Source organism: Zootermopsis nevadensis, unplaced genomic scaffold, assembly GCF_977971745.1.
Source record: "Zootermopsis nevadensis isolate Lab colony 2312 unplaced genomic scaffold, Znev_1.0 Znev_ptg000023l, whole genome shotgun sequence".
In the NCBI taxonomy this organism is placed as follows: domain Eukaryota; kingdom Metazoa; phylum Arthropoda; class Insecta; order Blattodea; family Termopsidae; genus Zootermopsis; species Zootermopsis nevadensis.
In genome coordinates this window covers 5265066-5279945 of record NW_028259155.1, presented here as the reverse complement: position 1 = coordinate 5279945, position 14880 = coordinate 5265066, and the positions used below count along the sequence as shown (strand labels likewise).

The 14880-nt window shown below is 36.2% G+C and overlaps 1 protein-coding gene across 5 annotated transcripts in view; it reads left to right on the top strand.

Moving 5' to 3' along the window:
- The window catches only part of onecut (homeobox protein onecut), a 203927-nt gene that overhangs the window by 11458 nt on the left and 177589 nt on the right, over positions 1-14880 (top strand). For all 5 annotated transcript variants that reach the window (XM_022066777.2, XM_022066776.2, XM_022066779.2 and 2 more), the window contains exon 2: positions 5795-8076. In XM_022066777.2, coding sequence (XP_021922469.1) covers positions 6570-8076 — 1507 coding nt within the window. In that variant the 5' untranslated portion in view covers positions 5795-6569. The remainder of the gene's footprint in view (positions 1-5794; positions 8077-14880) is intronic.

Here is a 14880-nt window from a genome sequence, read left to right as displayed (position 1 = left end):
GGACAGGTCACTGTCATATCGAGGTCACTGCCAAATCACGGAGGGTTTGTTGGATAGATCCTCTAATTTTTTTGAGGTCATATTTGGTTAATTTCTTCTCATGGTTATATTTGCCGAACTGCTGGTATCTGACTTAGAATACTTATGTGTGTTATAGGTCACGTATAAGTCAAAATCATATGGAAGTCACGACAAAGTATGCCCAATACTTTGCCAGGTACACGTCTTTAAAATTTTCGAGGTCATATTTTTCACGCTTATTTCTACCAAACCGTATATACCTGGTTGATCATACTCATGTGAAAATGAGGTTACATATAGGTCAAGGTTATATGGAAGTCACGTCAATATCCTCCAAGTAGTTTCCCAAATACAGGTCATTAAATTTCTCAAGGTCATATTTTTTCACGTTTAATTCTGCCAAACCGTAAATACCTGGTTGACTATTTTCATGTCAACATGAAGCCACGTATAGGTCAAGGTCATATGTAAGTCACGTCAATATCGGTCCAATAGTTTCCCAGATACAGCTCTTTAAAATTGAAGATTTATGTCTTCTGGGTTGTTGCGCCGTGTAGTCTGGTCGATGTTTACCAACGTTTCTGAGGTCATACTGCCTCCGTCATCAGGGCGCCCTGATGACGGAGGCAGTATGACCTCCGAAACGTTGGTAAACGTCTACCAGACTACACGGCGCAACAACCCAGAAGACAGAAATCTTCTTAGTCTGCTAAAGTTTTCACTGTACTGTAAACAGAATAATGATTGAATTAGAAGACATTTTGGAACATGCTTTATAATCTTTAAATTTAATTACATGAAGAAATTTAAATTTTTTTTCTTACTGTAATAATTGACTGTATAATGGATTTTATTCTATTTCGTCGTTACGTAAAAGAATCGAGGATTAATGATATCTTGACCTCATGTCTCTTTACTGATAACAACACTTGAAACAATTATCGATTTTAATCGAAATCTGTATGAAATGTTTGTTAGAAAGGTCAGTACACTTTTTGAATTGAAAGCGAACGGTAGTAGAATTGAAAACATCTCTCTTTTTAAATGAGTAAATTATTTTAATAAATAACGTTTATATTTGAATTAATGTAGTTAGTCGTGGTAATAATAGTACGCAAGGGACTCTTTGGATATCGTTGGCTGAAAACTGGTTTAATTTCCCTCCCCTTCGGTGTCTTCTACTCTATGTGAAAGGGGAAGATTGTTTTGCAAATGATGTAGGGAGATTTCCTGCAGTTCTGTGAAGTCTGGTGGGAACCCCCTTTCTTACTGAGATTGTAGATTCTCACGGCAGTGATGTTAGTCTGGGTTATAATATCGCGTAGTCTACATTATAATTATCATTTTTTTATCACAAATTTTCTATAAATTTGTAAGTCACATCCAGAAATAGAAATAAAATTTACTTAAATATATTTATTTATAAACTTATTTCTCGGTAGTACTACGAAAATCGAAGTGTTTCAGACACGTCCGAAGAAGTTAAATAATCTCAAATAGATTAATTTCCACTGACATGAATTATATACCATCGGCCATGTCAATGCGCGTAATGGAAAATATGAATCGTGTGGATCAGTAAATGAGTGTTGATTGACATCTGGCGGGTGTTTAAGGAATAATCTTGTTATAATAATTATATTATGAATAAATCTAAATAAACTGTGGTCGACATTCGTATCTACTATAATAATTCGTGATGTGTCGTCTATCAAGAAATGACGTCATCAACAATGTTACGTTATATTTGTTTACTCGGCATTGTTGTACCAACACAACAATGCCGAGTAAACAAATGACTTGAAAAATGACTTGAGTAAGACACTAAACTAACCCCCCCCCCGAAGGGGAGGGGTTTAATTTCGTGTCTTACTCAAGATTTTAAAACACAACGAACCCCCTTCGGGGGGGGGGGGTTGGTCAAGTGTTTTAACCTCCCATTCCGGGGGGTTGGTTTAGTTTCTTACTCAAGATTTTAACCCCCCATTCGGGGGGGGTTTGGTTTCTTACTCAAGATTTTAACCCCCCATTCGGGGGGGTTTGGTTTAATTTCTTACTTAAGATTTTAACCCCCCATTCGGGGGGGGGGGTTTGGTTTAGTTCCTTACTCACGATTTTAACCCCCCATTCGGGGGGGGGGTTGGTTTAATTTCTTACTTAAGATTTTAACCCCCCATTCGGGGGGGGGGTTGGTTTAGTTTCTTACTCAAGATTTTAAACCCCCATTCGGGGGGGTTTGGTTTAGTTCCTTACTCAAGATTTTAACCCCCCATTCGGGGGGGGGGGTTGGTTTAGTTCCTTACTCAAGATTTTAACCCCCCATTCGGGGGGGGGGGGTTGGTTTAGTTTCTTACTCAAGATTTTAAACCCCCATTCGGGGGGGGGGGGTTGGTTTAGTTTCTTACTCAAGATTTTAACCCCCCATTCGGGGGGGGGTTGGTTTAGTTCCTTACTCAAGATTTTAACCCCCCATTCGGGGGGGGGTTGGTTTAGTTCCTTACTCAAGATTTTAACCCCCCATTCGGGGGGGGGGGTTGGTTTAGTTCCTTACTCAAGATTTTAACCCCCCATTCGGGGGGGGGGGGTTGGTTTAATTTCTTACTTAAGATTTTAACCCCACATTCGGGGGGGGGGGTTGGTTTAGTTTCTTACTCAAGATTTTAACCCCCCATTCGGGGTGGGGTTTAGTTTCTTACGTAAGATTTTAAAAACTTGAACAACCCCCTGAGGAACTCCGAAAGGAGCGCTCCGCCCTAGTCTTTAAAAATGATTAATTAACGCTGTTTCTCTCTGTAAATAGAAGTTTGGTTAAAAAACAGAGCACTACACGTATAGACATTTTTTCTTTTAAGTTATTATCAAAAAAATATATATTAATGGTTCGTGGGACCTACAGATATTAAGGCTGGCAGCGAATATGTTTCACTAAGCTGTCGAGTAAAGCCAAGAATCTACGGATTTGGATGGGGGACATACCATAAAACGTGAATGGTACAAAGTTTTAGATGTTAACACTTCTTGAATCGCGGACTAATTAATCATGAACATCCACCCTTATATTCGATACTCTTAACAGTTAATAAAAGTCTTTAAGAAAATAACAATTATGAATGCGATTTAGTGGAGCCTTGCCTGTTTTAGCGTAGGTGTTTAATAGTTTCTTGGATTACATTCCACTTTGTGACAAACTTTACCATTTCATTACATGAATGTAACTTGTAATGATGAGTTTTTTATCGTTTGAAAATATCTCCAAATATAAATGTAACTTTCATCTAGTGTCCTATCAAATAGTTACCTTGGGCTGTTACCCAGTGGATAAAGCAGCCACAGCGTGAAGCTGTCAAATCACCCCTATCTATTTACTACACGGAGTTCAATTACATAATCTATGTAGGCCTTATATACAGGGATCGGTGGAGGGATTTTGTTAATTCGATGACGAACCTTCGTGTCCCCTAAGCCAGTTAGTTATGTGGCCTTAGGGCGCAGTTCTTAAGAGTCTAAAAATAAAATAAAATATGACACGAACAATTTTGAATCCGGCAGTTTTAGTCAGTTTGTTTCATGATTTTCCCAAAGTGCTTCCAGTCTAATTCGGGGTTTAGTATCTTGATATAAAGCACAATCTTCTCTCGATTCCCATTCGACTGTTTTTCTACAATTTTTGGCCCCGCGATACGTAAAATTGTTAAAAAAAATTACGGCGTAACAAAGATTAATCATTTGAATATTACCATTCTAGAAATATCTTGTAGCAGATATCATGAATATCTGGTTATAACAAAAGCCTATTTCACTTTCGTTCTTTCAATGTCCCTCCTATTGCAACAGATTACATTCTTTCTTTATACATTATCATCGGATTTATTCTACAATTTAGCATTTTACATTTCACCTGTTTTTTTTTTACGGTAGCGAAATTTAGAGTTTATGACAAATGGCGTGGAACATATTTGGATCTAAGAAAAAAATATTATATTATGAATAACTTCCTAATATCTTTTCTTTAACTAATATCTTTAGTTTTAAATCAGAGGATATGAGATGGGTAAAATATATAGCATGCATTAAAACACAGAAATACATATATATATATACATGTTGGAAAACCTGTAGGAAGAGACCTCTGGGAATAGGCATTTTGGAAGGATAATATTAAAATGTTTCTTAACATAAATATGTTTTGAAATTGAGTGGATTGAAAAGGCTTTGAATAGAGTACAGTGTCGGGATTTGTGGTCATGGTAATGAAGCTAAAGGTTAATTAAAGCAGAAAATGTCTTTACCTGTTGGTTAACGGTCATAATTTGAAACTACGATCTTCGTAAATGAGGTTATAACTTTGTTAGTTCATGTTATGGCCATGTATGCGATTTCAGTCCTAATTTTCTCTTTTGTTTTAAGCCTGAGGAAAATCACACGAATTATGTTAAGATAGCCTGCAGAAGAGTAGGATTGATCACTGAAATTATGTATATACGATTATGACACATTGCAGAAACGATAATAGTGAATTCTGACCACAGAAAAAAGTGTAGATCGTCCGTGTGAAACTGTTAGCGATATAAGGCACTTTCTTCTGTGAAAATCTACGCAGTTCTGGTCGCAAGTGACGAACGCATTATAAATCAAATGTTGCCAACTTGACACTTATATATCACTTCCAGCATTGACGACTAACGTATTTTAAAGCATTAGTTGTTATTACAGTGATTAATCGTGTAGGGCTATCTCAGTATTGTTTAACAGTTTTTGAACTACTGACATATCCTGAATTAAATTTATGCTTAGTTATTTTCGGGAAATATTTAAATTTTGTTTGTTTTAAAAATTTAAAATTATTTTCTATAAAATTAACGACGTGTTATGGGAGGTATTATTTTTGGCAACACAATGTTATTTCTTTAACAAAGTTATACACTTTTAAAAACGGAATTTAAATTAGCAAACCACACACTTTAATTTATATTTTAGCTGCATATTTTGTAGTCATGGAACAGTAACTTTATTGTATTATTTTAATGATGTTGAATCCTTTATAGTTAATCTGAATTATCTGTAGTGGTCGTATTTTTAAACAATCCTGTCTAAGATAAAATTAAAATTCTCTTATATCTAATACTGATAAATTTTCATTATCTTACTTACGTATTTTCAAAATTTTAAGCGAATAAACAAATAATTATGTCTGCATTTAATTCAGTCTAAATCCCATTTCATTTTACGCACACTTTGTAACTGACTTGAAATTCGTGTTCAGGATGAGGTCATTTATGTTAAGTGTCGTCATGACAGATAAAATAATATTTAAAACAATTAAAACACAGACTTAACGTAACGTTATTTTTAAGTAGTAGTCTAATTATGGGAGATATATTTTGTTAATTATGTATTTTAAAGTGTTTGTTTACCTACTGATTGCATGATTTATTGTGTTAGGTTAGTGAGGTTAATGACGATTACACTTTATAACCATAAACTGGTTCCATATGACTATTAGCACAAAAATAATAGAAAGATAATTACCGTTGTGTAACGCCCAAGTATGAATGTAATTTTAAAAGGAATTTACTGAAAACGAAATCTGTAATGTAAAATATTTAGCATACGAAATACGTTCATTGTATTTAGTCACACACTACGAAAGAGTCACAGAATATAAACGCTAGTAGTCACCACCTAGTTACTGTCCACCATTACGTAACACGATTAACAACTGCAAAATACGTAACCACCATACACCACAAAATAATTTTCCATTTACTTTTAGGGCACAACAGTGCAACCTCTTGAAATATATCCCCATTGGAAGTCGAGGGTCCTTTCAGTCAGACGATCTTCAACGTTGTGAGGCCACATGATAATTATTATTGATTTTAAGGCATCAAAATTATCGGAATTTCGTCTGCCTTGAATCAATATCCATACCATTGCCATGTGCTTCTTCGTACATCGAAGAAAATTCTTAATAAAACAAGTGTCTGAGCTGTGACAACTTGTATCTTGCACGTATAGACGCCGAGGGTCTCTCTTGGAGTGACGTCGTAGACTCAAATTCGGCCATTGCATGTGAGGAGCCCTGCAAATGTCAGACAATAGAGGTCGAGAAGTTGTAGTGGAAAGTGAAGCCATTGCGATTGCAGCTGGTGACTGGCGTGGTGTGGTAAATACCATGAGGGCTGATATCTAGTGGGGAGAAGCAGCTGGACGGTCAAAGCAGCTGTCACCTCTGCCTAGTACTTAAAATGATGCAGGAGACGTCGTGTTTAACGTGTTAAACCGGGTGAAATTCACTTTGTGAACTACGCGGACATTACTTTGCGTTTGATGCGTTGTGACAGTGCCACATGCGCAATTGGATGCGTCGTGGAGTAGCATACAAACATGGACGTCTGGTGGTTGGTGAAAATTTTGTGTATGGGACTTTTCCGGTGGTAAAGTCTTTGACCAGGGACTCGTGTTAATGTAATAATTGTGTTTAGCGTGTGGAGTGAAGTTTAGAGATTCTGTGAGTGGCGTTTGTGTGTGAAACTTTATGCGGGAGGATGGAAAACATGGGGGAAATGGCCGAACAGCATTCGCTTAGCGAGCCATTACCAGAGACGGTCGATTCGCCAGTTACATCTACGCATGCCGGACTTAGCATGTCGCCCACGGAGCTAAGCCCCACTATTTCACGTTCCGCCTTGGCCGGGTCAGTGCCCACATCGCACGAGTCACTCACTGAGTCGGGGTCTGGAGCTGAACACGGTCACATCCAGATCAAAGAGGAGCTGCCTACCAGTGCCGAGGACTTGTCTGCAGAGGGTGCCGTGAGCGTGGCAAGCGACACCACCAAACACGAGAGCCTCTCTGTCATAGTTCAGGCACAAGACGACTCACATGACTCGGAACTGTTGAGTCCAGGGAAACTGTCGCCCACTTCAGGTATTTCTGTAAGTGTTGCTAGCATGATCGACGCTACGGATTTTCGTTCTCTGCAACCTGAACCTACGTATCAGACTCTGACCTCTGTGAACGGCAGGATGTCACCCCCAGGCTTTAGTCCCAGCTCCTCGTACGCTACCCTCACACCATTACAACCCCTTCCTCCTATCTCTACCATGTCGGACAAGTTTGCGTACGGCCATGCCAGCAACGTGTCTGGTTCCTTCACGGTCATGCAGAACAACGGATTGGGTAACATCGGTCTCGGGATGGGAGTCAACTCTCCCTACAGTTACGAGAAGCTTCAGTCCATGAGCATGTCACCGCCTCACCATTACTCGTCTCCTAACAACGGACTCAGTAGCATCGGGATTCCTCAACAACACTCGCCTCTGTCTCCTCAGAGCTCGTACAGCCAGAACGGGTTGCATTCTCCTCAGAAAAGCATGTCGCCCAACAGCTATGACTCGCCGTACACTCAACGCGACCTAGTGGGTCGAGCAACTCTAGTCGCCCCGCAGAGTCCGACACTCAGTCCCCCGTCAGCTTCGCTCCACTCGCCCCCGAACACCATCGTGACGAGTTTTGGGGGTACAGCCACCTCCCTTGCCGCCGCCAGCCTCCCTACCATCAACGGGCTGACGACCATCACCCCTCACGCCTCCGTCGTCTCGCCTCACCATTCACCACCGTCGCTCGTGGCCCAACAGATCCAGAGGGAGGCTGTGGTCGTCGCTTCACCGTCTCCTCCGAGCTATGTGCCTCAACAACAACCACAGCCGCCTCCACAGACACCGGTAGCAGTGAAGACCGTGCCCGCCTCCAGCGGGGGCGGTGGAGGCGGTGTAGGAGTGGGGGCTGGCGCGCCGGCAGGGGCGGGCGAGGTAGAAGAGATCAACACGAAAGAGTTGGCGCAGAGAATCAGCGCGGAATTAAAGAGGTACAGCATTCCGCAAGCGATCTTCGCCCAGAGAGTGCTGTGTCGCTCTCAGGGCACGCTATCAGACTTACTGCGCAACCCCAAGCCCTGGTCAAAGCTGAAATCCGGTCGAGAGACATTTCGTCGCATGTGGAAGTGGCTGCAGGAGCCGGAGTTCCAGAGGATGTCCGCTCTCAGATTAGCAGGTGAGTTGAACCGCATGGCTACCACGTGGGTAGGCGTGTCGCGTACTCCATTCAGTTGCACGTTCGAACCCGGGTCCCTCGTCCCCCCCTCTTCACGGCTTCGTATTGATCTCCTATCCCGCGTAGTCGTATAGCTTCTCTGCTCTGCTGACAGAGGGCAGGCGAAGCCAAAAATCTCGATTTCAGGCGTGCAGTATTACTATAAAATTTTCATAAAACAATAAAACTGCTTTCTAGAGGGCATGAATTGGTAATGTCTTGAGCATTACGTAATATAAGGTCTTAAAATACGGAAAACGATCACGAGAAAAGCATATTTGTGTTCACTGCAAATTAGCTGTGACGAATGAATGTTTTGCATGGTTGTCTAGTGACATTAAGCTCTAACATAAGCATTTTAACTTGTCAGAACAGAATTTCCTGTGATTTGAACACGTATTTTTTTAAGCTAGATGTGAATGTTTAATATAGGAACGTACAGTACAACAAAATCTGTAGGTTACACGTGCAAAATAATTTTACGAAGCATGACTTAGTATCTTAAATGGACAAGGAAATGTTATGTATCGTTAATTCGTCACAAACGTTTGTAGATCTTACCCGTTCTTAAAATTAACTCGCCTGAGACCGACATCTCGATTGGCAATTTAATGATTTAATTCATTGTCTTCAGTGTCATTAGGATTGTACCTAAAAATAAACTATCATTTCATGAATCATTATTTGCCCTTGATATATTATTCAGTACAAAAAAGTAGGTTTATTTAATATCCTGGTGGTATTGTGATACAAATATGGTCCCTGGGCATTGTCTTATACACATATCTGCAACGTTTCGTAGTCTGATTCCACCTCCATCTTCAGGTAAAAAAAAGAGAGACGGTTTAAGCCTGACCCATTATACAAATATAGAATTTGTTACCTGGCTTAGTATTTTAATATCAAGCGAACATATTCGCCTTATGTTAGTTTATTAAATTTCAGAACGGATATTAGACGTAGGCCATAGTAAAACGCACATTGCGAGTAGGATTTCGCTATAAGGCAATAATAACATCTTTAAGTACATTCTTTAGCGTTGAATTGACTTAAAATGTAAAGTTTAATGTTCTTTATACTTTATAATATTTAATAGTCTTTCAAATTGTGAATAAAATAATACGATGAAGCTAGATTTTTGGCTTTCGAGCCGATGTGATGTGGATTCGTAAATTTGTCGTCTTTTGTAGAATTTTTGTGGTTGTTGAAACTAGTCGTTCCTTTTAAAGTCACAAAACAAACAAAGTTTTTTATTGTAGTATCGGCGTGATATACACACAAACCACACACGTGTGTGTGTTTACATGCGTTAGGAATAAAAGATAAGATTACTTCATCGTTTTTCGTTACGCGGCTTCTGAAATTTTTGAACTGGTAACAGAAAACTGAGTCAGTGAGAAGTACCATGACCTGTTTTTAAACTTAACTGATTGCTGTCAAGACAATGATTAAAAGGAACGGGGTTACGTCTGGTGATTGTCTAATCGAATCGAAGCGATTAAGAGGTTCCAGACTCTGACTGTAAACATGAAAATTTTGCTATTAATTAAACTGTGGACACGCGGGTCTGAGGCGTGGAGCCTCGCGCGATTGGACATTGTGACCTTGAGATCGAATTCCGCTCAAGGCATGGATGTTTGTCCTAGTTTAGTCTTGCGACGGGCTGTAATCTCGTCCAAGGAGTCCTACCAAATGTCTAATATATTATTATTTAGACAGCCTATATAATATAGACCTTTATATATGGATTGTTATTCGTAAACAAGAATGCTGTAAGGGCTCAGATTATTTACAGTCGAATGTCATTGGCAGAAATTGGTCTCGGTGAACGAGTTTGGTCTTTTGCGTTTAAACAGTGAGTAATTTTAAAACTTTTTGATGATTCTGATAATTTCAGAGAGTGATAATAAGTGTTTTCTGTAGGGCATTACAGTAAAATTGTTCTAATTCGGTTGACACGATGGTCACACACAGTAAATTTTAAAATAGACGAATTAATGTATGCAAAACAGAAGATAGTTGAAATAGTAATGAAGTTCTCTTTATGCGTTCTCTGACTAATTTAATTTTGGTCTGAAATAATTGAAAGAATATATTAATACTAATTTTGTGTTAATATGCTCACTACGTTTAGACAGACTTATCAAAGATTGTAACATTTCCTTTACCATTTACGTAGAGTAAATTAAGAAAAGTACGAAATTAATTTATATATTAAGATTAAGTGTGACATTTGCATGTTGTTTTCAATATACAACAGGTATGAAGAGATTATTTTGTTAATATTATCATTTGAGAGGAAGACCGACCTTATATCGGAGACGTAATTTACATCTGTTCTCTGGTAAGAACTTTTAAACATGCTATACGATAAAGTTCTTTAATTTATTTATAAATAATTGTTTGGAATAATTTTCCTGTGAACTTATGTTAATTTTACGCGATGAAATTACTTATCCCTTATTACAGATACAGAATTTAACGTGTCTTCTTTTAAGAAACATGCCTTGAAAAATCTAATTCATACGCGTTTACACTCTACAATAAAATACTTAAACCATTTGTATTTTGTGCTTTCAAAACTTTTTTTATTATAATACGTAATAGGATTTGTTCTTATATTTATAGTGTTTTATTTATGTATAATATAAAATTTATACATTTTTTATTTTTAATCGAAGATAAAATATTCTAGAATGTGATAAAATTATATTCCAGAATTTTCTCAGTTGTTCTAATTTATCTGTTATTTTATAGTAGTTCTTTAATCGAATAATAATTAACGAATTTCAACGTAACTTTTTTACTCGAAAATATTTTCATTTAAGTTACAACAAAACATAAACGAATAGGTAAGCATCTTGCGTAACTGTGTCAAATTCCTAATTGCTACGTGTTAATGCTATTCTTTAATCATTCCGGATTAGTTTTTGGCAGTAGCAAGATACAGTGGACGAATTAATAGTGGTATTAAGTTGGTGTTTCGATGCAAGTAGCTTAACTTTCATTTAATAAGTCAAAAAGTTTTGGGGCAGTACTGGGTTTGCTTTGCATGCAAGTTGCTACCTTCCTCGCGAGAACATTTAATTATAAATTTCCTTCCTAAACTGCTCCTAGTATGGAAAAGTATAGGATATAACGTGAATTATTTATACAATAAAGTTCTGTAAATTTTCTTCAAAACATTTTTCCAAGTTCTGTAAATGTTTAATGTTACATACCTGAACATTTGTGTTGATCTTAAAATAAAAAAATGAAAACTCTGAGTGTTTGATGTAACCAATCTTAGAAGTTTGACGTGTGAATTGTCAGGCACGAATATTACTCGTAACAGCCAAATATAATTTGTTGAATCAACATTGTATCGGACTGAGCTATTTAAAAAAAATAATATACCATATTGCAGATCAGATTAGGTAATACGATATTAATACGATAATTTACATAATTTGTTTAAAATAGCAAGTATATGTTTATTACTTATGAACGCTAACACATGCTAACAAGTTTGAAATTTAATATATATTTTGAACAAAGTTGCAGTGAGTGAGGTAAGTTGTACTTTATTTTAGACATATCTGCTTCTGATTAAAATTACTCTTTTGCGACAAGGTAAGTTGTAAGAGCGGAGTTTTTCATGTTTTAATTTTATAATTTGACTTTTCTAAAGGGTAGTCAGAGCTTAGCAGTCTCACCCATTCATATTTTACAGAAATGTTTACGTTTATTTTGATATAATGTCTCTGATGTTTGTAATATATATATATATATATATATATATATATATATATTATTTGCGTAATGTTTCATTTGTATTTGAACAATATGTAAATTTAAAAGCAGACGACGTCATTTGTAACGTATTGTTAGAAACTCATATAAAAGCTTAAAAAAAATTGTTCATAGCAGATGTATTTATTTAAAGCAACAAGACACAGTCAACCTAATAGCGACTGGTTGCCGCTATAAGCGATGTTACTGTCTCGCGGGGGGGCAGATCGTAAGTCACATGTCACTTGTAGGTCTGCTCACAACTTTGATCTTTGTATTTAATAAATGTTCTAATATAAATGTTTTTTATAGAGTAGCTGAATTGTGAATACGCTATGATGCTTTTAAATATATAAGAATAGGTTAGTGAAATACTATGGGGAACATTAGAGATTTCGTGTAGCAATTAAAAGTGTGGTTTATATTTATTCAGGATACAAGTTATTTTGACGTTAAACGAATTATCGAATGTAAATGTGAATTGTGGAAAAATTGGAGTAAACGTAATTTTATATTGGAATAATTACGTCATACGTAGAACATTTATTTTACTTTTTCTGGAAATAATAGGCGATACAAGAGAGAAGTCTTCGTGGGAGTAAATTACATGAATTTGTAGAGTATTTTAAACTTTATACAGTTTTGCATAAATAGAGCTTCTATTCGCTATCGATATTTGTATTATAATAACACTATTTAAAGCAAACAATGTTTTTTTTTCTCTTCGATTTATTAATGTGAAATCGACAGATGTTTTACAATAAAACAACTGAGTTACGTTTGGCGTGGCAATAGCGTCTCGAAATACGGTGGAATCTTGCATCTCGCGCGGTGATATGTCAATTGTTTTGCGCTTTCGAGTACAAATCACTGACATTTCAGTTTTGATAATTTTCCTACCAACTTCTTCAAAATAACACTGAGATAACATCTTTAAGATATGTAATGGCCTTTTCTCTCCTGGAACGTTCTAATGTTCGAGTCTGTTACTTAAATAGAAATACAATGAAAAAATAACCCCATTTTTATGCGATAAATACCATTTAATTGGGTGACTAGGAAAGTGTTGTTACAGTCCATAATGTGGAAGAGATGGGTTTTGAGCTGTTGTACCTTTAAGTTCGAGAATATTTATATTTTGTAACGAAATGAAATTTCAGTAGAATGCATTTCTGTGGAATGAAAGTTGGGATTATTAGAACTTAAAAACAGTTTCTTGATAAATCGAATACTGAGAAATTTTAAAATTGTGATGGAATATTTAGCATTTTGTTAAATTATGGGAGGAATAAACTTTTATCTTCAAAATACTCGTGACCTTAATTAGTGACCTCAATTTTCGTGCACGTTTGTCTGTTAAAAATGAAATATTTATTAACTAGTATCTTGAATTTTTCATAATTTACTTACCAGTCATTTTAATATTAGTTTCTGAGGCCCATAAAACACACAATTGAAATCATTGATTGTTATTAACAACGGTAATTCTGAAGTTCGCGAGTTTTATTGTTTTTTTTATTGTCATACGACTCGCAATGTACGAGATGAGTTATCGACCTATCGAGAAGAAAGTATATTGTTCGACCATCCCGACACAGTAATAAAGATTCTTATAAATTATTTAATAAATCACTAAACTATTATTATCGTGTTTAAAAAGTGTTGTATTTAAAAAAATATATACGTGAATTAACGTTAAGATAAATATTGTGGTAGCTTAACACAAAGTTAACCTTAATGTCCATAAAGAGAGTGACTAAGGATCATAGGGAATAAATAAGGGAACTTAGTATACAAATAGAGGAGGGCTTTTAGGGAAATGTGGTCTTTAAACAACAGATTATAAGAGAGTGAGTAACATCGACGTTCGGCGTCGGTCCTATAGTGAGTCGTTGAGTTAATGAGAGAGCGAGTAGGTAAAAAAAATCGATTAATCTGACTATGTTCAATTAGACTCTGTTGGATTAATGTGAGTCACAGAGTTAATGAAGCTGTGAGTATGGAGATAGGCGGTTATACATCAGAGACGTAACTAACGGAGTTATTGAGTGAATATATGAGAATATCACAGAGTAACTACATACATATTAAATGATTTAACTCAAAACCTCCCAAATACGAATTAGGAGAGGAAACCACGCAATTATGACGTTAATTCTTAGGATATGTTTATGGATGTTTGAAATTTTATGAACTATGTACTAGCACAAATGAATGTTTAAATATCAAATTAGATCTACTAATAAGTCAGTTACTTTTAAGGAAAACGATAGGAAATGTGAAGTTCGACAATCAATGTAATGTTTGGTAGGTTACATAAAGTGTGTTAATATATTTTGATTACTAATCTCTGCATGTAGATTTTCGATTCGTCTTTGTTGATATAAGCATATGAACATAACATTTGCAGCTGTGTAATTTTAAGTACCCCATCAATTCGTTTTTAAGAGCCGAGTAGTCTAAGACGATAACAGGTTTAAAGTTATTTAGTATATATTTATTTTACAAAAAGAAATCTAGAAATACAAAACAAATAAATCAGTAAAAGCTTGCATTAATAAATATATATTAGTTTTAAAGATGAAAATAACAACAAAAAACCTGAGGATGATGCAATAGCATCGAAACATGTCGTAAAATAATAAGCGCTGAAATGTAACATCGAAATAACGATGAAAAGCGCTAAATTTTAATTTTAACAACAACATTTTAAAAACTAAGTTTGTGTATAGACTGAAATAATAAATAAATATATATACTGAATTTTAACACAAACATGACGCATCTAAACTATAAACTTATTTAGTTTCTAGAGGTTTCTGTCGTCTTTAAATAAATTAATCGCTATTTTAATTGGCATTTTTAGTGCATATTTTGGGTATATTCGGAATATTTACGCTTTCACAGTACTTACTTACACTACGAAACATGCAGCGACTGGGGATTTTTTTTCCCCAGGTGCATACACAATGCGGTCACTGATAAAGTGGAACG